This window comes from Protopterus annectens, chromosome 12.part0, assembly GCF_019279795.1.
Source record: "Protopterus annectens isolate FY-2018-M chromosome 12.part0, PAN1.0, whole genome shotgun sequence".
NCBI classification, from domain to species: domain Eukaryota; kingdom Metazoa; phylum Chordata; order Ceratodontiformes; family Protopteridae; genus Protopterus; species Protopterus annectens.
In genome coordinates this window covers 862,472,348-862,496,933 of record NC_056746.1, presented here as the reverse complement: position 1 = coordinate 862,496,933, position 24,586 = coordinate 862,472,348, and the positions used below count along the sequence as shown (strand labels likewise).

The 24,586-nt window shown below is 46.5% G+C and overlaps 1 protein-coding gene across 2 annotated transcripts in view; it reads right to left on the bottom strand.

Moving 5' to 3' along the window:
- The window catches only part of DIDO1 (death inducer-obliterator 1), a 1,822,440-nt gene that overhangs the window by 916,645 nt on the left and 881,209 nt on the right, over window positions 1–24,586 (bottom strand). For both annotated transcript variants that reach the window (XM_044089904.1, XM_044089905.1), the window contains exon 8: window positions 4,395–4,554. In XM_044089904.1, the coding sequence (XP_043945839.1) occupies window positions 4,395–4,554 (160 nt within the window). The remainder of the gene's footprint in view (window positions 1–4,394; window positions 4,555–24,586) is intronic.

Genomic DNA, 24,586 nt, shown 5'->3' with positions numbered 1-24,586 from the left:
TCAAGTCTTTATCAGTAGTTGTCCTGGATGAATAAGTCCTTGAAGGCTGTCAGAGCATTCTGAACAGCTAGCATTTCTTTTTGGTTGATGTGTAAATGCATATGGTTTGGGCTCCTGTTGCCCTGAATGCATCTCCCTGCCAGATGGGCCCACCAAGCATAGTCTGATGTGGCTGTAGTCAGGGTTTGGGTGGCAGGGGGTGGAGTGAATGGCAGTCCCTTGTTTTGGTAACATGTCTCTGCCCACCAAAGAAACTCCTGCTGTAGAGGAATCATTCTTTCCAGGCTGTGACAATGTTGACTCCATAAGCTTTTTAGGTACCATTGAAGTTTCCTCATATGCAGTCTCGCATATGGAATCAGTAGAATACAGGATGCCATGAACCCCAAAGCCTGCAGAATTTGTCTTGCAGTTAACTGGGTTTTTGTTGCCATTTGTTTGAAGTATATTGTCAATTGCATTTGTTTGTCTGGCGTGAGGTAAGCCATCTGGGCAGTTACATTCCTGGGTGCAAGCTTGAATACAATTATTTGAGACGGTACTAGCTGTGATTTCTTTTCGTTTATGGTGTACCCTAGGCATGCTAGAAGCCTTTCTACAAACGCCAGATGTTGAAGAAGAGTGTCCTTTGTCATCTGCCTGAATGAGACAATCGTCCAGATAAGGATAAATTTGAATGTTTCTTTGTCTGCAGAAGGCAATTACTGGTACTAGGCACTTTGTAAAGACCCTGGGCCCAGTAGATAAGCCAAAGGGCAGTGCAGAGGAATTGGTAATGCAAAAAGCCTGCTTTGAAGCTGAGGTATCTTCTGCAAGATTCCCTTACTGGGATATGCAGGTATGCCTCTTAAGTCTAGAGTTACCAACAAGGCATTCTTGCCTAGCAAAGGCATTAGCTGTTGTAAGGTCAGCATTCTGAATTTTGGAATGTCCAGGAAAGTGTTCAGAATTGATAAGTTCAGTATTGGATGCCATGATTGGTCTTTTCTGGGTACCAGGAAAAGTCTTAAATAAAATACCTTGTCCTTTTTACTTTTCTGGTACCAGTTGAATATCCCCCATATCCATGAGGGACATGACTTGTTTCTGGGCCTCTGCCCACTGGTTTTGTGGCAGATCTGGCCATCCGTTTGGAACTGGCAAAGTATGGAAATGAAATCTGTACCCCTGGGATACTATGTTTAATACCCACTTGTCCTGGGTAATTAACCGCCAATTTTGAACATTAAGTGCTAGTTTGCCCCCCAAAAGGGCTGCCAAAAGATAAGTGCTTGGAGATGGTAGAGGTAAGTCATTGAGACTGCTTACTGTATGGTTGCGCTTTGTTACCTCCAGATTTGAAGGAGGAGGCACCCCATTGCTTTGACCTGTATGATCCCCTGTGATTGATATCTGGAGCCTTTTGAGTGCCTGGGTTTGCCCTGAGTGGCTCTGTTGGACACAGGAAAAGAACAGTTTTTAGTAGGCCAGTGCCTACTGAACCTGGGTGGCTGCACTTGCAAGAAATCTTTTACAGTTTGCATAGATTTAGCTTTGTCTTCCATTTTCTTTAAAACCTCTTTTGCCTTATCATCAAACAGGCTATCATGCTGTAAAGGGGCATCCAACAATTTAGCTTTAACATGATCAGGCAGATTTTGCTCCTTGAGCCAGGCATGCCTTCTTATCACAGATCCAGTTACGGCGGCCCTGCAAGAGGCCTCCAAAGAATCAAAACCACATTGCAAAAGTATGCTTTCCAACTTGTTCTGCTGAATGCAATAAATCCTGTAACTCTATTTTCCACACAATCAGAAATCAACATCATTTTCTGTTTCAGTAAGCCCATGACATGCTGTTGATATTTAAGCATATGGAACTGGCAGTTTAAAGCCCTGATTGCCAAGGTTGCAGACGTATAAACCTTCTTACCCCATCTATCCAGCACCATGGAATCTCTATCAGAAGGGGTAGGATTTTTGGCTGTAGAAGCCTTAACACCCTTGGGATCCTGAGAAATGGTTTCAGGATCAGCAGCAGGATTTTTGTAAAGAAATTTGTGGGAGTCAGGAACCCTGTAATATCTGTCTGGCTTACTAGAAGCCATGCTCGATTCTGAGAACACATCAACAATGTCTAATACAGGAGGTATTGCCACAGATCTATGCTGAGGAAGAAGGAAATCCCTAAGCCTCTTTTTTGATTCAGAGAAATCCTGACTCTCCCAGTGAAAATGTTCCCTTAAAGTATGCAAAGTCTCTCCAAAAGAGTAATCTTCAGGAGGAGATGCAGATGGGATGGATTTCCTCTGCATCAGAATCCTCATAAGGTGGAATAGAAAACTCCTGATCAGAAGAGGAATCAGAAGAAATGGAAACCTTATCTGAAGATTCATAGTCAGTGCCTTGCCTAGGCCTCTTAGCAGGGGGGGGGGGGGGGTGAGAACCCCTGATCAAGGTAATTAAGTCCTCAGCTATTTTGATCATTTGTTTTTTAGGCATAGGGGCCTGAGCACGTGGCTCATGCATCGGGTTTTTAGACATAGAAGTTGTTTTTGACCTTGTTTTTGCTGATGGGGTCGGTTTAATATAAAAATGTTGAGGCCTGAAAACACCCTCAGAAGCCTGCTCAGCGGCTCCGGACCCATCCAAGGGAGACACATCCGCGGGTTCAATCCTTTGCGAATCTCACGGCATACTTCGAATGTGTCTTGGTAGCGGCCTGCGACTCAAAAGTAGCAGATATCAGGGGCTGCGAGAGTGCCTCACTGAGTACCGGAGAACCGGTGACTGGCTTAGGAGAAGCTTTATCGTCGGTTTTGGACCTCGACGGTCTGTCTTTTTCCTTGCATTTTTTTGTGAACTTCGGTAGTCAGATTGCTAACTGACGACATTTCAGGGTAGTTAAATCTTGAACCAAAATATTCAGAAGCAAAAATTTACCGATGTTTAATAGTGCATTGGTTAAATTTAACACAAAACGGACAGCAAGGCACATTGTGATGAGGGCCTAGGCAAGGAATACAGTACAAATGAAAATCCTTATGAGGTATTTGCTTCCCACAAGTAATGCAATTATTAACTTTTACTGACATCGGTAAGGAGCAAGAAAAAGTTTCCCCAACGGGGTACTTGGCTTTAGTTTGAAGACTTTGGTTCTGAAACTTGAAAATGAAAATTTCAGGTGTCGGCCAACCGGCACTTGTAAACTGCTTCTGCTTGGGGCACTGCGCGGCAAGAAAAACAGATTAAAATGGCGTCAGCTGCATGTTTCATACCCCTGACGACCTGACTTCATGGAAGAGGAGACAGCAACCGACATAGGACCTAAGACTTTGTTATTCAGGCCGACTGAGGGCAACCTGCCAGGAAATTACCCAAATATAATGACTGCAACAGTGAAACACGAAGAACATCAGGAGTACACCCCTCTTCAGATGCTAGTACACCTGCAAGGATTCTGCATTGTGCTTTAAGTTTTTTTGATTAAAAAATGCACAATGGGGGCAACTGGGCATGTCATATCCCAGAAGCATACAAAAACACAAATCCTGAAAAATCATTATTAGAGATATGCCTTCTACTCCTTAACATTTTCTTAGAGACATCTAAACGACAGAGTTAACCAATAATTAACATACACCAATTAAAGACAATCTATGACAACAGGTACTTATCTTAAGTAGGTCAAACTAACAGACTAACAACATGAAAGCTTAGGCCATTCATCAAATGAAGCTAGAATGATCAGAAGAGTGTGCCAGCCAATGTCTCTATACTACCATCATCCTGATACTGGTGTGGAAAGGAGTCCATCAGGCCAAGGGAAAGGGCTGGCTCTCTGGAAGTTAAGCCAGCCATCCAGCTTTTGCAGACAGGCATCCTAAGAGATAGTACTGCAACAGTGAATATCACAATAAACATCAACTTTTTAGTTGGTATTAGCATATGGTAAACAGCAAATTAAATAAGCCTTGAACTTTTGGCGATTATCACAGTAATGGCGATCTCATTTCATTTTATGCAAAAATTTATAAACGTTTACATTTTCCTACAATCCAGAAAGCAGCACACCACAGAACAAGGCATGAATTTCTCTGAAAATTAGAGTAACATTTCATAAATATCTGACACAGAATGCACAGTTACACAAATCAAGGAATGCATTATACCTGTTCTCTTTCCCATAATTCAAAAAAAATTGTCAGAACTAAATGAATCCTCTCAAAATACACTCTTGAACATAAACATGTTTACTTGACTAAGTTCCATTTGACTGTTAGTAATGCAAATTTTCCAAGTTTAATAAACCATAATGGCAAACTCCAAACTAATTTTGCAATAAGCTCTGCACAGACCTTGGTAAAATATATATGTTAAGTCACTACTGGAATAAATGCAACATCTTTAACTAACCTTGTTCTTAGGATCTTTAAGGTTGAACATAAGACTGCGATATTTGCTTTTATATCTGCTGTCTGTATCTTGGAATAAACTGAACATCTCCTTCTCAATGTTAAGAGCGATCTTGCCAACCTCATTCTCTGTCATTGACAAATCATCGCTATCGTTCATTCTACAGAAACAAATGACAAAAACATTAAACAAGAACATTAAAATATTCTTACAATTTAAAATTAGTATTGTATTAATATGATCAGTACAGGGATCAACATTACATGAGCGACATTTTACAAAGCCAAAAACCATATGAACGACTATTGAAATGTTGATCATGTAAAAGAGGAAAAAAAAAAAGAAAAAAAAAAAGAAAAAAACAATAACTAATCTAAACACTGCTAGCAGGGGGGCACCCATCCACCCCAAAACTTAAATATACCAACTCAGAAATCGCACTACAGTGCAGAAGATGGAAATATTTCCATTCCACACTGTACAGAGATGCCCGATGGTAGACATTTCAAAAGTCGATAATATGGTCTCGGCCATATGGTCTTCGGCTTTCTGAAATGTCGACTATGTGAAGTGGACTCTAGTAGAGACACCCAAACAATTACCACCTTGTTCTCAATGCAGTTAGCATGCTAAATACTTAAAGCCCAAATCACTCAAAGGTAACAAACACAAAACAGATTCTAGCTGGAGACATTAAGTCCACAAGATGGACTTCAATGGCCACCAGCTTATCTACAAAAATACACTAAAAAATAGTTGTGTAAAAATCTTACCATAACCAGAGATGGCCTTCTCTTCCATGTTGCAGTATTCATACTGTGGGATTTCCAGCCCTCAGGCGACCCGACATAGGCTCCTATACAAAAGCTTATACCTGGCTGCTGTAGGTGCGTGGGACGTCACATGTAGGGCCATAAACCATGGAGTATAAATGTGACATCGGCACGTACAGACCTCAGAACTTGAAGCCCAGAGAAGAGACGCAAAAGGAGAAGCAAAAGCAAATGTACTTGCAGGACTGCAAAGTGTGGCCTGCAGTAAGGGTATACCGTAGAGAAAATAGAGGATATCAGGGAGATGGAGGGTGGGAAAGAATACTACAACATGGAAGAGGACATCTAGGGTTATGGTAAGATTTTACACAACTATTCTATGTCCTATTCCCATGTCGCACTATTCATACTGTGGGAGAGTACAACAGCTAGGAGGAATGTTGAGAGGTGGCAGAGGTGGAGGATTCTAGGAATCCTTGCAGGATTGCCCTGGCAAATCCTGCCCTAGCCCTAGAGATCTGGCCAACATTGTAGTGCTTGGTGAAGGTATGGACTGTGGACTCGGTGGCTGCCTCCATGAAGGAAGCTGCGTCTAGTCCTTTCATGAAGGCCTTAGAGGAAGTCATGCCTCTGGTAGAATGCACTCGCACTCCTTGAGGCAATGGTTTGTGATGAGAGTAGCAAAAAAGGATGGATTTTTCTGATCCAAGAGGAGAATGTTTGGAGACTGCCTTACCCCAAGGCCCTGGGCTGAACAGTTGATGAGATTTTCTGAAAGACTTGGTTTTGTCCAATTAGAATCTTAGTTGCCTATGTACATATCTATGGAATGGAGGATCCTCTCTGTGGAGTTAGTAGGAGAGGGGAAGAAGGTGGGTAGGTGAACAGAGTGGTTTAAGGAAAGCTCATTAACTACTTTGGGCACAAAAGAGGGGTTATAGCATTGGGAAACGGTCAATCATTTTGGAAGGTGGTGCAAGGAGGGCAAGCCCTAGCCATCAGGGCCTGTAATTCAGACACTCTTCTAGCAGAGGCAATGGCCATTAAAATGATGGTTATCAATGTGCACTATTGATGAGATGCTGTGCTGGCTCAAAATGGGGGAGAGTAAGCTTTTCTAGCACGAAGTTGAGATCCCAGGGAAGAGGAATGGGCTTTCTTGGTAGTCTGATGTGCAAGACCCTTTTCAGGAAAAGTTTTACATCCAGTCTAGAGAGAAGAGGCAGCTGTAAAGGTAAGCATGCAGAAATGGTAAGCTAGTGCCTCCTTAAAGAGTCCGCAAGTATAATTCAGGACTAGGGGAGGATCTGCTAGAAATGGGTGCTTGTTTCTCAGAGAACGTATTTCGAGAATCTCTGCCATTTAGACAAGTAGTTTTTCCCAGTTGTTGGTTTCCTGACGTCCCTCAGGACAAAGAGCACGTCTTCAGAGAAGTGTCTAAAAGGGTTCAAATGTTGATCAGCCAGTTAGTTGCAGTAAAGACAGTTGTGGGTGCAGGAGGGATTCATGTTGCTGAGTTAGTAGGTCCACCTGGTGGGTAGTTAGTGGTGACTGCCCTTGACTAGTGAAAACAGAAGGGGGAACCAGTGTTGCCTTGGCCAATACGGAGGCACCAGCAAGATTTTTGGTTGTTTTTACTAGATTTTCAGATGATTTTCAGAAGGACACTGAATTAGAAGGAAGGGCGGGAAGGCGTATAGGTACATTCCCTGCCATGAAAAACTAAAGGCATCCTCTCTCCAAGCTAGTGGTGAGTGAGTCCAACTGCAAAATTTGTTAAGTTGTCTGTTCGGGGGGAGGCAAACAGATCCAGTTGTGGTATGTGCAGGAAGGTATCCCTGTGTAACATCCATTCGTGCTGCAGAGATGTGGTTCTGCTGAGCAAGTCTGCTTGCTTGTTTTCCTGAGAGGATGTATGAAACTTTCAGGAAGAGGTTGTGTTTTGCTGCTACTTCCCAGATTAGCAAGGTTATCAGACATAACCGGTATGCCTTTGTCCCTCCTTGTTCGTTTAGGTATCATGACAGTCATGTTGTCTGTCACAATGTGGAATATTACTGGTAGCCTTTTAGAGCTAGGAGGACAACAGTCACCGCCCTGACATTGATGTGCAACCGATGCCGGACCTAGACTTCGGAATACAGGTCGACTGCGGGTAGCCTGCCAGCAGGATAACCCAATTGTAATGACTGCAACAGTGAAATACTACGGACATTCCTCATCCCTTCTGACCTGAGGGAACTGGTTCTATGGTTCCTTGGGAGACTAGTTCATGCAGGATGGGAGGAAGTAGAGGGAGCTGACTTTTGGGAGGGAAGTGAATCCTTATTGGTGTAGGTTTTTCTTTCCAGGAAAGAAAGCACCCTTTTTGGATGATGGAAAGAACCCGCTCTGTAGTGATGGTTTTCCAAAAAAGGGAGGCATTGGGTAAGGCGGATGGACAGGGGCACTTGGGCAAACCAGTCATGCAGAGGAGAGTCACCCTCTATCTGGAATGGGCTGTTTGTTGGGGGATTGTGGTTGAGGGGGGTCTGGAATGAGGTTGTCTCCGAGATCCCCTACGTGGTCTGGCAGAAGGGTGAGATACAGCCCTTCTAACATAGGATGTTTTGGCTGGGTAGTTCCTGTAATATCTGTGCACTAGGGACACCAGCAAGTGCTTAATGTCCTGCAGTTCCATGCTTTTTTCTTGCAAGTTCTTAAAAAGTTCTGCAGCATTTTTGACAAACAGAAGGTTATCCAGAGAAGCATCCATGATCTTGGCTTTAAAATCATCTGGCAGAGGTTGTAGTCTGAGCCAGGAGTATCTGCGCAAGGTGGATGCAGTGGAAGCAAATCTGGTAACTGTTTCTGCAGCATTGTAGCTGCAGCGGTTAGTGTGTCTGGCTAATTAGGTGGCCAGGATCAATTTGGAGGAAATGTCAGATTTGGCTTGACAGTCCAGGGTGGTAGCCAACAAGTTAGCGGCCTGAAAGACTAGGTCTAGGGCATACTTCATGTGGGTTTGGTAGTTTATAGCCCTGAAAGCCATGATAGAGGTGGTGTATACCTTTTACCCCATCCTGTCCATGGTTTTGCTGTCTTTATCGGATGGCAGTAGGGAAGCAGAAGGCAGTTCTTAGACTTTGTCTGGGGATACTGCAATAACAGCTGGGTCGGCCAAGGGTGGTTTTATTAGGAACTTGTAGTCATCATGGACTTTGTAAAACCTATCCGGCCTCTTAGGGGCAGGAGGTTGAGACTATGGTTTCTTGGAAACAGAAGTGAAGGCATCCAAGAAAGCTGGGAGTACTGGAGGGATGGCTGAAGGTGAAGGGGAGTCAAGCTGTAGTAGCTCAAAGTATTTCTTCTGGGTATCGGAAACTAAAGAAGTATTCCGCTTGAAATACTCTTTTCATATTTGAGATAGTCCCCCCCAAATGATAAGTCCTCAGGTGGGGAGTCCTCTTCAGGTGAGTAACAGTCTATGGGAAAGTCAATCTGTGAAACATAGGAGACAGATTCCTCAGAGGAGGAGTAAGACTGGTCTGGATCTTCCTGGGTAATTGTTTGCTGAGTAGATGCTAAAGGCAGGGAGGAGGCAGAAGCCATCTTAGGACTCAGTACAGGGATGCTAGTGGGAGTAGGGTCTGTAGGCCTAAGTGCCATAAAGGCCTGCATCAAGGAGGAAGTGAAGGACTCCCAGTCTAGGGGTGCTGGAGGCATCGGGCTCAAGTATTTAGTTTTCTGCTTCCTTTTAGGAGGAGTATGGGTCTGGATAGGCAGGGAAACAGAGGCCTACACTGGTGTACGAGTGGTCTCGGTTGGCCGGTCAAGCAATGGTTCCCCCCTCAATGTCGGTTATGACCGACGTCTGAATCAATTCCACTGATGTGTTTTCCGTGGGTACTTACATGGGCTCTTCCAAAGGAGCCGTGGGAACCAAAGTAATCGGGTGTCCCTCGGCCCCTAGAATGGTAGTCGGCGGGACATCCGAAGGCAGAGCGGCATCCAGAGAAGGCCTTCAAACCTTGGCCTTCTTCCACGGTAGTTCAGCTTGGACGGCCAACTCGGGATCTATCCTAAGCATGAGGCATTTAAGGCTTTGGTTTTCTAGAAATAGATTTAATGTGTACAGACGGCTGTGTAAGGTCTTTGGTACAAATGATTGGCAAATACAGCAGGCATTTTGGTCGTGCTCTTTAAGCAAGACAGCAGTCATGGGAGTCTGTGTGGAATCTGGCTCCCGCAACTACATTTACTCTCTCTCAGACATCAGCTAAAGAAAAATAACAAAAGCAACCAGGCTAAAGCTTCATTAAGTACAAAAAAGGCAAATCTCAATGGGGTTCTTATCTTTTAGAAGTCTTCAGACATAGGAGCGAAGCAGTCGAAGTAATGGTCATCTGCAGCTGAAAAGTTCTGGGGTCTGCGTGTGCCTACATCACAATTATACTCCATAGCATAAGGCCCTGTGTGTGACGTCCCACGCACCTACAGCAACCAGGCTTAAGCTTTTGTATAGGAGCTGACGTCGGGTCGCCTGAGGGCTGGAAATCCCACAGTATGAACACTGCAACATGGGAATAGGACATATACAGGTTTACAAGGGTACTATTCCAAGCTGAACAATGTGGTTTCTTTTCTGAGACAGCATTATAAAACTCAAAGGTCTTAATCAGCACAGCTCAAATCAGACATATGTGAGGCGAACCCACTGAGAAAGGCGTGTACACGAGGATGACATGCCACAAGTTAATGAGCTAACCACTCCACACTGCCAAATGCAGAAGTACATAGAAGGTGGGGAAAGGGAAAGGTACTGGACTGCATCAGCAACTAGATACGCATTTACAGTGCAACTAGATACGCATTTACAGTGCTAAGTTCATAACACAACTGCACTATGTTCTTCATGCACGTCACTGCTGCAGTGACTACTTCAGGGAAGATTCCCAGAGCATGCAGGTTATGCTGTTACAGAGGTTCAGGAATGCGAGGGAAGGGGATTAACTACTGCTTTCTTTAGTGGCTTGAAAAACAGGCTCACCTTGGGAAAATGCTTCATCTCCTGGAGTTGAGGAGCGAGGTCTCTAGAAATAAGCTTGCAGACAACGTACCAACACATCCAGAAGCATATCAATATAAAGGAAAATATGAATGTAACCTGACCATTAGAGCTTTTCAGATGCATTTGACAAGAGGGAACTCTAAGGAGCCACAGTGACCTGGAACAGTAACAAACAGAGGAGGGGGGTGAGCTCTTAACTCTATGTAGACTAGGGTATGCAACCATGAGAACTAGCATAGGAGGCAGGCCTGATCTGCAGGAAAAATATATTCCACCACAGAAAATTACTTTAGTGGACTATCTGAGCAGAACATGAGTATACCACCCCCCACCCAAAGTGAATGGATACGAGACGTAAGGTGTTCTTGGACAGAGATTGCAAATGGGGCATGCCAGAAATAGACTCTTACTACTGCAGAAAACAGTACTGCATTAAGAAATCTACAAGGAAGGTCTATGCTACAGTTGCCATCTCCATTCCCTGTGGCAGTCTGTATCTGGATGCTTTTTTGTCCTAAACCCTCAATGTCCAAGATATTACAAAAGAAAAGGAATGAAAAGATAAGTGAGTTTTGACTAATGTGTTGCATCCTCCAATCTTCTAAGGGCTGTAAGGTTCCTACTTTGACACCAGAGACGGAATATTTTCAGCTTAGTCTGGAATAATGTCGTAGTACTTGATTTTCTGATTTCACTTCATTATGGTGAGCACATCATCAGAAAAGATATATCCAAATGGTAATAGGGTTAAATATTCCAGGCCACCAGGTTTAGGGTGGGTAGCTTTGAATGTACTAGAATCACCTCCTTTTGTGTTAGCAAGTCCATGTACTGAGAAAGTACAGTTGTGTACACTTACCATAAATGTAGATGTTAAGTGTATTCACTGTTGCAGTCATTACATTTGGGTTATCTGCTTCCAGGTAGCCCTCAGTCGGACTGATCATCAAAGGCTTGGGTCCTGCATCAGATGCTGTCTCATCTTCCATGACATCAGGTAGTCAGGGGTATAAAGCATGTAGCCGATGCCATTGCATCAGTTTTTCTTGCCCAGATGTCAGGTGCCCCCATAATGGGAAGCAATTATGTACACGGTTACACCTCCAACCAAAAGGCAAATACACCAGAAAGCTTTAAGCATAGTAAACAAGAATAGAGCGATAGTCAATAGAAGTCAAGGGGCCGGAGGGAGGGTAACCAGGACTGCAAGAATGAATACACTTGAACATCTGCATTTATGGTAAGTGTACACAACTGTACTAAGTTCTTCGTGTTTCACTGTTGCAGTCATTACATTTGGGTAGATTCCCAAAGCTACGGAAAGGAGGAGGCAATTATATAGCATTAGGACCAGCTATTAGGCCCTGCAGGACTGCAGTGGCAAAACCAGCTCTGTATTTAGAAAAAAATGGCAAGAGGTAATGCTTGGTAAAGATATGTACAGAACTTCAGGTCACAGCTTCTAAGATGTTCCTGGTAGGGGCACCTCTGAGAAAGACTGTAGAGGTAGCTGCAGCCCTGGTGGAATGTGGTCTTATCCCCTGTGGGGTATATTTTCCATGGTGCTTATAGCAGAAATGAATGCAATGGCCTATCCACTTAGAAATGGTTTGCTTAGAAATGGCCTTCCCCCTCTGCCCCTGCTGCGAATGCAACCAGCAGCTGTTCAGATTTCCTGAGAGGCTTAGCCCTGTCCAAGTAAAATCTAAGTTGTCTGTGCACGTCCAAGGAGCGCAGTATTTGTTCTCCTTTATTTTGTGGATTAGAAAAGAAGGTTGGCAAATGAATGGCTGATTAAGGGCCACACTGGATACCACCTTGGGCATAAAGGAGGGACTGGTCCTAAGGGACACCCAGTCCGCATGAAAGATAATGAAATGCTCCACTGCCATGAGGGCCTGTAATTCAGACACCCTTCTTGCTGAAGTGATGGCTAGAAGGAATGTTGTTTTCCAAGAAAGGAATTTCAACTCTGCATTTGCAGCTGGCTCAAAGGGAGGTAGAGTGAGCTTTTCCAATAGAAAGTTAAGGTCCCAGGCTGAAGTAGGGGCTCTCCTGGGTGGTCTTAAGTTTTTGGCCCATCTGAGGAATTGCTTCAGCAGTGGATGAGAGAAGAGGGGTGGCTCTGTATTATAATGTGCTGAAATGGCTGAGGCATGAATTTTGATGGAAGAAAAGGAAAGGTCCTTATGAAGCATCATAGTTAAGTATAGAAGAATGAGCGGTAAATTGGGACTGTTGTGCCCATCCCCCGAGTTTGGCTCCAGGAACAGAATCTTTTCCATTTTTCATCATAGGATTTTCTAGTACTAGGCCTCCTTGCCTCCAGAATGACATCCATCACTTGCTTACTGAGGGATGGTAATGGAGAGATCAGGTAATTAGCCAGGCTGCAATGCTCAGGGTTTGAAGCTGTAGGTGCAGAATTTGGCCCTGCTGCTGAGACAGCAGGGCAGGGGTCTGAAGCAAGTGCCATGATTCCAGCAGTGACACACTGCGCAAGAGGGGGTACATCAGTGTTTGCGTGGCCAGTCTGGTGCAATGAGTATTGTCCTTGGTTTGTCCTGTTTGATCTTTAGTAGCACTTTGGAGAGGAGAGGCAAAAGGGGAAAAGCATAAACTGTTAGGCTCTTCCAAGTGAAGGACAGGGCATCCACTTTCCAAGCTTATCTGTGGGGAATCCTTGTGCAGAATTTGTCCAATTGGTAGTTCTGGAGGGAGGCAAGCAGGTCCATCTCTGGGCTCCCCCCCATTTGTTTCTCAACATGCTGAATATCTTTGGTTCCAGTTTCCACTCGTGTGGGTCCATGAGATTTCTGCTTAGGTCTGCCAGTGTATTTAGCTTGCCTGGCAAGAACTCAGCCTGTAGGTGCACTTGGTAGCTCAAGGCTGTGTTCCACACAGCCATGGCTAGTCTGCAGAGATGGTATGAGTGGGTTCCCCCCCTGCTTGTTTATGTACCACGTAACAAAGGTGTTGTCCGTCTTTACCAATAATTGTCCTGGAAGAATGTGGTCCTTGAAGGCTGTCCGAGCATTCTGCAGAGCTTTTTGATTGATATGCAGGTGCATTTGACTTTGGTTCCATTTGCCCTGAATGCACTTCCCTGCCAAGTGAGCCCCCCATGCATAGTCTGATGCGTCTGTTAGGGTTTGGGCGGCAGGGGATAGAGTGAATGGCAGTCCCCTGTTTTGGTGGCAGGCCTCTACCCACCAAAGGAACTCTATCTGTTGACAAGGTATGATAGGAATCATTGAGTCTAGATCCTGAGAATGTTGATACCATAGGCTTTTTAGGTACCATTGTAGTTTCCTCATACGCAGTCTTGCATATGGAATTAGTAGAATGCAGGAGGCCATGAACCCCAGGGCTTGCAGTATTTTCCTTGCAGTTAGCTGGGTCTTTGTGGCCAGTAGTTTGAAATAGGCTGTCAAATGAACTTGTTTCTCTGGCGTAAGGTAGGTCATCTGGGAAGCTGTATTCAAGCTTGTTCCCAAGAATATAATTTGTTGGCAGGGTAGAAGATGTGATTTATTTTCGTTTATGGTGTACCCCAGAGAAGTTTACAATTTTCTTACAAATGCTAGATGATTTAACAGTATGTCCTGGTTTTCTGCCTAAATTAGACAATCATCCAGGTATAGGTAAATCTGAATATTTCTTTGCCTGCAAAATGCAATGACTGGAGCTAGGCACTTTGTGAATACCCTGGGCGCAGTAGATAAGCCGAAGGGCAGTGCAGAGAACTGATAGTGCATGTAGCCTGCTTTGAAGCGTTGGTATCTTCTGCAAGATTCCCTTATTGGGATGTGCAGGTAGGCTTCCTTTAAATCCAGTGTTACCAATCAGGCATCTTTGCCTAGCCCAAGAAGTAGCTGATGAAGAGTTAGCATCTTGAATTTTGGTATCACCACAAATGTGTTTAGAATAGACAGGTCCAGGATAGGACACCAGGAATTGTCCTTTCTGGGTACCAGAAAAAGTCTTGAGTTTCTACTCATTACCCCCATTCCTCTTCTGGGACAGGTTGAATAGCCCTGATGATTAAGAGAGAGAGAGAGAAAGTACAGTTGTGTAGTTACCATAAATGTAGATGTTATAGTGTATTCACTGTTGCAGTCATTACAACTGGGTTGAAGCCCAAAGCTAAGGTTGGGAGGCTGGAGCTAAATAGGATTAGGAGCAGCTATGAGGCCCTGCAGAACTGCAGTGGCAAAGCCTGCCCTGGATTTAGAGTAGAGTAGTAAGTGATAGTGCTTTATAAAAGTGTGCACTGAACTCCAGGTAGCAGCCTCTAAAATGTCTCTGGTTGGTACTTCTCTGAGGAAGACTGCTGAAGTGGCTGCTGCTCTGGCTGAATGTGGCCTAATGCCCTTAGGCACTGATTTGCCATGCTGTGAATAGCAGAAATGAATGCAGTGGCCTATCCACTTTGAAATAGTCTGCTTTGAAACAGCTTTTCCTTGTGATCCTACAGCATATGCCACTAGTAATTGCTCAGTCTTTCTGAAAGCTTTGGTTCTGTCCAATTAGAAGCGCAGCTGTCTATGTCCAAAGAATGCAGAAGTCTCTCACCCTGATTCTGTGTGTTTGGGTAAAAGGGGGGCAAATGAACAGTTTGGTTAAGGGCCACACTGGACACTATCTTAGGCACAAATGTCGGGTTTGTCCTCAGAGAAACCCTATCCGGATGGAAAATGGTAAAAGGTTCCACAACCATGAGTGCCTGTAGCTCTGAGACTCGTCTTGCAGAGGTTATTGCTAGGAGCAGAGCTGTTTTCCACGATAAAAATTTTATATCAGCTGTAGCGGCTGGCTCAAAAGGAGGCAGGGTGAGTTTTTCCAAGACATAATTGAGGTCCCATGCAGGTATTGGTGATCTCCTTGGAGGCCTTAAGTTTTTGGCTCCTCTGAGGTACTGCCTTAAAGGATGAGAAAAAATAGGTGGCTCTGTATTGTAATGAGAAGAAATGGCAGAGGCATGAATCTTAATTGATGAAAAGGAAAGGCCTTTGTCCAGCATCTCAGTTAAATATTGCAAAATCTGAGGAATATTTGGTACAGTCGTGTCAATCCCTTGTGCCTGGTTCCAAGCACAGAAACTCTTCCATTTTTCAGCATACGATTTTCTGGTACTAGGCCTCCTGGCCTCCAAAATAACATCCTTCACCGCTTTAGAGAGAGGTGTGTTTTGAATGACTACATTATCCGCCATGCTGCCAGATTTAAGGTCTTGTGTTGGCTGTGCAGGATCGGATTGTCGTGTTGGGACAGTAAGTGAGGAATTTGAGGTAATGTCCAGGCTGGGTATTGAGACAAGTTCCTTAGGATTGGGTACCAGTGCTGGCAGGGCCAGTCTGTGGCAATCAGTATCATTTTTGGCTTCTCTTGTCTGACTTTTAGGAGTACCTTGGGGAGGAGAGGCAGTGGAGGAAAGCATATACTGTTAAGGTTTTCCAGCTGAAAGATAGCGCATCCACTTTCCATGCTTGATTGTGATAAGTCCTTGTGCAGAAACTCTGTAGTTGGCAGTTGTGAGAGGAAGCAAACAGATCTATGTCCGGACATCCCCAATTCCTTGTTATCATGCTGAAGACTTGCGGATCCAATTTCCGCTCGTGGGGATCCATGAGATTTCTGCTTCGTTCGTCTGCCAGAGTATTTATCTTTCCTGGCAGGAAATGTACCTGCAGATGTACTTGGCAAGTCAATGCTGTGTCCTACAAAGTCATGGCTAGTATGCATAGGGGGTAGGAATGAGTGCCTCCCTGCTTAAGTACCACATGACTGTAGTATTGTCTGTCTTTATCGGTAGTTGTCCCAGATGAAGTAGATCCTTGAAGGCTGTCAGGGCATTCTGAATAGCTAGCATCTCTTTTTAGTTGATATGTATATGCATTTGGCTTGCGGACCAGGTGCCCTGAATACATCGTCCTGCCATGTGGGCCCCCCAGGCATAATCTGATGCATCTGCCGTTAATATCTGCATTGCTGTGGGTAAAGCGAATGGTTGCCCCTTGTTGTGGTGACAGGCCTTTGTCCACCATCGAAACTCCTGTTGCAGGCAGGGAATGAGGGTAATTATTGTTTCCAGGCTGTGGCAATGTTGAGTCCAAACACTTTCTAGATACCATTGAAGTTTCCTCATATGCAGTCTTGCATATGGAATTAGCAGAATGCAGGATGCCATGAAGCCCAAAGCCTGCAGAATTTTTCTTGCACATAACTGGGTCTTTGTTGCCAACATTTTGAAATAAGTAGTCAGTTGCCTTTGTTTGTGTCTGGTGTGAGATACGCCATCTGGGCAGTTGTATTTAAGCTTGCACCCAGGAATATTATCTCGAGAGGGTACTAGTTTTGTTTTCTTTTCGTTTACTGTGTACCCTAAGCATGTTAGTAATCTTTTTACAAATGCCAGATGCTGTAGTAGAATGTCCTTGTTCTCTGCTTGAATAAGGCAGTCGTCCAAATAAGGATACATTTGTATTCCTCTTTGTCTGCAAAATGCAATTACTGGAGCCAAGCATTTTGTGAAGACCCTGGGCGCAGTAGATAAGCCAAAGGCAGTGCAGAGAATTGGTAGTGCATTGAGCCAGCTATGAATCGGAGGTATCTTCTGCATGATTGTCTGACTGGGACATGCAGGTATGCCTATTTTAGGTCTAAAGTCACAAGCCAAGCCAACATTTTGAATCTTGGAATATCCAGATGTGTTTAGAATAGATAGGTCCAGTATTGGTCTCCTGGCTTTGTCCTTTCTGGGCACCAAGAACAGTCTTGAGTAAAATCCTTGTCCCTGCTCTTGCTGTGGTACTTGCTGAATGGCCGTCATGTCCATGAGGGATGGCACTTGCTTTTGTGCCTCTGCCCACTGACTTTTTGGCAGGTCTGGCAAACTGTTTGCCCTTGGCAGGGTGTGAAAGTGAAACCTGAAGCCTTGTGACGCTACATCCAAGACCCATTTGTCCTGGCTTATTACGTGCCAATTTTGAGAAAAAAGTGCTAGTTTCCCCCCTTAAGGTGCTGCCAGAAGATAAGTGCTTGGTGCAGGCAGGGGGAAGTCATTGGGATGGTTTCCTGTATAGCTGTGACTTGTCTTCTCCGCTTTTGGAGGTAGAAGTACCCCACTGTTTAAACCTGTATGAGCTTTGGAGCAGGGATCAGCCTCTAGGGCGTCTGTATCTTCCTCTTTGTGGCCTGTCCGACACTGGAAAGGACCAATTCTTTCTAGGCCAGTGCCTGCTAAATCTTGGAGGCTGTACCTTTTAGAAATCCTTGACGGTTTGCATAGATTTAGCTTTGTCCTCCATTTCCTTCAATACCTCTTCTGCTTTAACACCAAACAAGGTATCATGCTGTAATGGAGCATCTAATAATTGTGCTTTAGCATGATCAGGCAGATTCTGTTGCTTTAACCAGGCATGCCTCCTAATGACAGAACCCGTAACAGCAGCCCTGCAGGAGGCCTCCAGAGAATCAAAACCACATTGCAAAGTATGCTTTCCCACTTGTTCAGCTGCGTGCGATAAATCCTGCATTTCTTCGTTTTCTTCACATTCAGAATTTATCAACATTTTCTGTTTAAGCAGTGACATAATATATTGCTGATATTTAAGCATATGAAATTGACGATTTAAAGCCCTTATAGCCAAGGTAGCAGAAGTGTAAACCTTTTTTCCCCATCTGTCCAGTGCCCTAGAATCCCTGTCAGAGGGGGTAGGGTTTTTTGCAGTGGAAGCCTTGACCCTTTTGGGACCTTGAGAGATAGTTTCTGGGTCAGCAGCAGGGTTCTTAAAAAAATTTATGTGAATCAGGAACCCTGTAGCATCTGTCTGACTTAACAGGAGCTGGAGGTAAAGAGTCAGGAGTCAAACTGGAGTTTGAAAATACATCATCTACAATGTCTAACACAGGTGGAATAGCAAGGGGCCTATGCTGAGGTAGTAAAAGGAAGTCTCTGAACCTTTTCTTAAATTCTGAATAATCTTGTCTCTCCCAGTGGAAATGCTCCCTCATGGTATGCAGAGTTTCCCCAAAAGAATAATCATCAGGAGGAGAGTCTTCAGCATCAGAATCCTCATAGGGAGGAAGAGAGTATTCCTGATCAGAAGAGGAATCAGAGGAAATGGAAACCTGATCTGAAGATTCATATTCTGTCTCTTGCCTAGGCCTCTTATCAGGAGGGGGATGGGAACCCCTGATCAAAGTAATTAGGTCTTCGGCCATTTTGAGCATCTGTTTCTTGGGCATGGAGGCCTGCCATGGGGCTGTTGTACTTGTTTCTTTGTCTTTATAGGTGCTTTAGTCTTTGCCTTTGAAGCTGAAGTCGTTTTAACATATAGCTGTGTAGGCCTGAAAACACCCTCAGAAGCAGATGCCTGCTCAGCGGCTCCGGACCCATCTGAGGGAATCGTTTCCGAGGTTCCAATACCTTGAGTTTCCAGTGGCCTAGTCAGCTCCACGTGGGAGTTGGAAGCGGCCTGCGGTTCTAAAGTAGCGGGTGTCAGGGGCTGTGAAAGCACCACACTGAGAACCGGCGACTGGCTTAGAAGAAGCCTCGTCAGTTTTGGACCTCGGATGCCTGTCTTTGTTTGAGTTTCTTTTGAACTGCCGTAGTCAAGTGGCTATCCGACGACATCGTGTAGTTAAATCTTCTGCCAAAATAGTGAAATGTAAAATCGTACCGATGCTTAATAGTGAATTGGTTAAATCTAGCAAAAAAATAAGAAGTTATGTACTCACCATAACGTTCCATCTGAGTAGGTATCTTCATTTGTCTGCAACCTGTGGGATACGGATCCGATCTCGGATCCAAGCCGGCAACTTCTAACATAGCATAGATCCGAGCTCCTAGCTCCTTCCCCTTACCCATAATCCCCTGCCTGCCCTAACTGACCTCAGATCAAGTTTGCCCCATAGCACAACAGATAACAGGTGCCCCAATGGGAACATATGCTAATAACACAAGAGCGATCCAATCGGTCAGGGGGAAGGAGGGGGGGGATGGTTGCAGACAAATGAAGATACCTACTCAGATGGAACGTTACGGTGAGTACATAACTTCTTAATCTGAAGTAGGAACTTCATTTGTCAGCAACCTGTGGGACAGAGTCCCCAGCTACCTAAGTCTTGGGTGGCCTTCATGGAAGGATATTCCGGAGCACCGCAGAGCCAAAGGATGCTCTACCTCGGGAAACATCTATTTTATAATGCTTGATAAAGGTGTGAGATGAAGCCCAAGTGGCTGCGGAACAAATGTCATCCAGTGGAACCCTAGCTTGAAAGGCCGCAGAAGTGGCAACGGCCCTAGTAGAACGAGCACGGACTCCTTGAGGTGCAGGCCTTCCCGAACTCTGATATGCTAACAAAATACAGCTCGAGATCCATCTAGAGAGAGAAACCTTAGAAACTGATTTTCCGAAATTACTTTTGGCAAAGGAGATAAACAACTGATCGGATTTGCCTATGACCAGCAGTTCTGTGGATATAAAAATGTAATTGTCTGTGTACGTCCAAGGAATGAAGCTTGTACTCTCCTTTGTTATGAAAGTTGGGGAAAAACACTGGGAGATTGATGTTCGCTTCTGAAGATACCTTAGGTAGAAAGGACGGGTTGATTCTGAGGTAAACCCTATCCGGGAGAAAAACCAAATATGGTGGTTTGACACAAAGGGCTTGCAATTCCGATACCCTTTTGGCTGAAGTTATGGCCACCAAAAAGGCCGTCTTCCAAGAGAAAAATTTGAGATCAACCGTGGCAGCCAGTTCGAATGGGGGACCAGTCAAGGCCTGTAAGACTAAGGATAAATCCCATGGAGGTACCACCTCTTTAACTGGAGGCCTAAGGAGGAAGGTACCCTTAAGGAAGGTCTTACACAGTTTGGAAGTGATAATAGGACCGGACTCTTGCCCCACATGGTAGTATGAGATTGCTGCCAGCTGTACCTTGACTGTGGAAGAACTAGCCCCCTGGTGAAAGAGAGAGGTTAGAAAATCTAGAATCGATGATATCGGGGCTGTAAAAGGGTCTAAACAACGGTGTTTTGCCCAAATGGTAAAGCGTTTCCACTTACTCCGATAAACCTTCCTGGTGGAAGGCTTGTGAGCTGCTACAAGAATGGCTTTGACCGGTGATGAGATCCCGGGAGTCCTTATGAGGAGTGGAACTGGAGCAACCAAGCAGTCAGCTTGAGGTTGACCAGGTTCGGAGTCGGAAGACCGAGAGGATGAGAGATGAGATCCGGAATGGGATCCAGAATCCATGGTGGATACACTAGGTGAGACCATAGGTAAGGGAACCATGTCTGACGAGGCCAGAATGGGGCAATGAGGATCATTCTGCTCCCGAGCTGGCTGGCTTTATGTAACAATTTCAACATCAGGGGTAGAGGAGGGTAAGCATAAAGCAGACCGGGAGGCCAAGCATGACTTCCCCGGAGGGGGGATCAGAGTGAAGTAATCGTTGCATTTTGTGTTTGAAGGAGAGGCAAAAAGATCGCAACAAGGTCGCCCCCATCGGGCAAATACTTGCTCTGCCACTCGGTGGTTGAGAGACCACTCGTAAGGAGTCAGGATAGTACGACTGAGCCTGTCCGCTAAAATGTTGGACCGTCCCGGAATGTGCGTTGCTATGAGAAAGCGGTTGGTGGAAATCGCCCATTCACACACTCTCATGGCCTCGGGGCAAAGGGGGTAAGACCTGGTTCCCCCCTGTTTGTTGATGTACCAGACTACCGACATGTTGCCTGTCTGTACTGCAATTGTCCCTACTGGAAGAGAGTTGTGTAGTGCTTGCAACGTCAAAAGCACTGCTCTCATCTCTAGGACGTTGATATGCAAAGAGGTCTCTACGTCGTTCCAAGTGCCTTGGACTGTTCTGCCTGAAAAATGCCCCCCCCACCCCCACCCCAGGCGAGAAGCGTCCTTGGTCACTGTGTCGACTGGTGGAGGTAGTGAGAAGGGACAGCCCGTGTGATGGTTGGGAGACTGGAGCCACCACAGGAGCGATTTTCTGCAAACCTTGCTTAAGGAAACTGGGTGAGACAGAGGGTTGGAAGACAGGGACAATTGTATCTGGAGGGTCCACTGTAGAACCCTCATGATCAACTGGGCCAATGGCAGCAGAGGGATTGCAGCCGCCATAGATCCTAGGGCCCTCAGAATCAATTCCGCCGAAGAAGTTTGCAGTTGAAGAATGGCCTGCACGTGTAACATCACGTTCCGAAGTCGATCTGGAGTCAAGAACGCAAGCATCTGCCTGGAATCCAGTCTTGCCCCTATAAAATCTAGCATCTGTGTAGGGATGAGAGAGGATTTGGTCATGTTGATGGTTAATCCTATTAGTGGAGCCAGACCGAGAAAATAGTCCCTGCCTGAGCAAAGTAGATGCCTTGTTGGGGCTGTGAGGAGCCAGTCGTCCAGGTATGGAAAGACCTGAATTTCCTGGAGTCTCAGGTGGGCCGCTACTACTGCTAGGACCTTGGTGAACACCCTGGGGACTGAGGTGAGACCGAAAAGGAGGACCCTGAATTGAAAGTGACTGGCTCCCAGCCAGAAGCGGAGGAACCTCCTGGAACGCCTGTCCACTAGAATGTGATAGTACGCATCCTTGAGGTCTATAGAGCACATAGAGTCAGCCTCCCGTAATAAGGGGAGGACGGACTGCAACTGACCATTCGGAACTTTTGTTTGGGTACCGCCAGGTTTAGGAAAGAGAGGTCGAGGATGGACCTCAAGTCCCCTGTCTTTTCTGGCACCAGAAAGAACCTGGAGTAAAACCCTGATCCGACTTGATCTGGGGGGATTGGCTGGATGGCTCTTTTTTTGTAGAAGCTGCTGAATTTCTGCAGTGGCCGCCTTCTTTTGACTGGGGTGGGACGTCGGGAAGGCTTCTGATTCTGGGGTTGGCTATGAAGGGAATTAGGTAACCGCTAGATATAATGCGAAGCACCCAGCGATCTGTTATGAACTCCCATTTTGCCAGGTGCTTCGAAAAACGTCCCCCCCCCCCCCGACTGCCTCCAGAGTGGAGCAGTCGGGAAACCCCTCAGGGGTTCTGCGTGGGCCTCTCAGAGAAAGGTTCTCTGGACCCAAAATTCCTCGAAAACCCTCTGCCTCTGGGGCGGCGTCCTCCCTGTTCTCCTCTGCCACGAGAGGACTGGTTGTCCTGAGCAGACTGAGATTGATGCGATTTTCAGAACCACATCTTCTTCTGACCCTTTTGGTTCTTGGAAAAGGACCTCTGGGGCGCAGAGAAGCAGACTCCGATGGCAGACAAGGTCTTCCCGTCTTTCTCGCTCTGGACAAGAGTGTCGCGAACGGTTTTGCCGAACAGTGCAGAACCATCAAAAGGGGCATTCGCGAATGATGCCTTAAAGGGTTCCGAGAAGTCACAGTGACGGAGCCAGGCCTGTCTCCTCATGACAAGCCCGACTCCGCCTGCTCTAGCGGCTCCCTCTGTAGCATGAGACAATAGCCGCATAGAGGTATTAGAGATAGAGCGGAGGGTGGCCATTCGGGAAGAGTACAAATCCTTGTCTCCCTCCGACATGGACCCCGGGGGGGAAGCAGCGTATTCCTTAATTAGGTCCCGATGCATCCTAATAACGTGTGCCATATAGTTCAAGGCCCTCACAGAGAAGGTCGCTGAACTGAAGGCCCGCTTCCCAAGTCGGTCCATCGCGCGAGACTCCTTGCTCGGAGGATGAACCGTGGGGCTCTCCTGAGCAAACTCTTTCTTAGTGGCTGCAGCCACCAACATGGCATCCTCAGGGGGACCTCTGCTCCAATGTGATCTCTCTGCAGGGGGGCTCAAAATTTTGTCTGGGCGCTTGGGGATCGGCTCTACGGTGTCCGGTTCCTTCCAAGCCCTAGAAGATATGAGATCCACCAGGGGGTCGGGTGGAGGGGACACCCATGTCTCCAAAGGAGACATCCTCAGGGGGTGATCTCGGGGAGCCTTCCCCTTCATCCAAGTCCGTATCTTCTGTGAGACTCTCAGGGGAGTCTGTGCCTCCTTTTGCACTTTGCCTTGTGGGGAATCTCCTCAAGGGGGCTGTCCGAGGAGTCCTCACGGGCTGTAATCTGTTCCACTGTAACTCCTAAAGGCGCCGAGGCTGCCCGGAGGGCCGGGTGAGGGGAGCCAGGACCAGATGAGAAGGAGTGCAGGAGGGAGCTGAAGCCAAGACTGGAGGCCTGGAAGCACTTGACAGTGCCCTCTCCACCGCAGCGAAAGCCGAGGGGGAGCCGCTCTCAGACGGATCCGAGATCAGACTCCCACTCGGATCCGAAGCGGGGATCGGACCCGGCGCCGAGAACGTCTGATCCGAAGGACCAGTGTGCTCCGACCGGGACGGAGCCGAAAGCACACCGAATCCCTCAGATCCGAAGCTCGGCCCACGGCTCCGAGAGGTCGGATCCGACAGACTCGAGGGAATAGTCGGAGCCGACGTTCCCAGCACGGTCGGCTCCGACCTACCCCCGGATCCAACGTGGCTCAGCTCCGAGCCCGGAATGCGGGTCGGAGAAGGAGCTATAGGAGCGAAAAAAGGGGTCGAGGTCCCCCCCAGAGGGGGGGGGGGGGCAAGAGCACTCCCATCTGCATCTGGGCCTGGATGAATCTCCTCATCATCCGGTCCATATCCGCATCAGACATGCTAAAAGTGGACCTCGACGAGGCCACCGAGGCAGACCTGGAGTGGGCACCGGATCACCTCCTCCTCGGGTCCCAGGGAGAAACAAGGGGATCTGATCCGAGGAGGAGGAGATCGAGAAGACTTGGACGGGGAAGCCCTCTTGGCAGGCGGGGCCGATGAAGAGTCCTCGGCCCGCCGCTTAAGGTGCTTCTCCCGCCGCTTCTCTTTCCTGGCCTCCCTATCCTCCGGAGCCGAAGAGGGAGGTTGAGTCCCGGTCGGAGGAAGGGAAGCAGGGGTGACCGCTACGGGGGGGGGGGGGTAACGGGCACCAAAGTACCAGAGGCCGAAGCAGAGTCTGGGGGTAGAAGGCCTGCCAGAACTAGCTTAGACCTTCGATCCTTGAGTGCCCTGGGGTTGAACGCCACGCAAATCGCACAACCCGAAGAGAGGTGTTCAACCCCAAGGCACCTAACGCACTGAGTGTGGCCATCAGCCGGTGAAAGCTTGTGACCACACTCGGTGCATTTCGAAAAAATTGCCTTAGGGGCCTCCGACATACTGTAGGAAAGCACACTCACTAGGCCCCTAATTCAGTCACACACACACACGCTACGACCAGCGGGGGAGGGAGAATTATTCTTAAATTAAAACAAGTATGTTATATATATGAAAAGGAGAAAGGATAAACCTATCACACACACAACCAGTCACTCAGAAGAAAAAATACAAAAACTT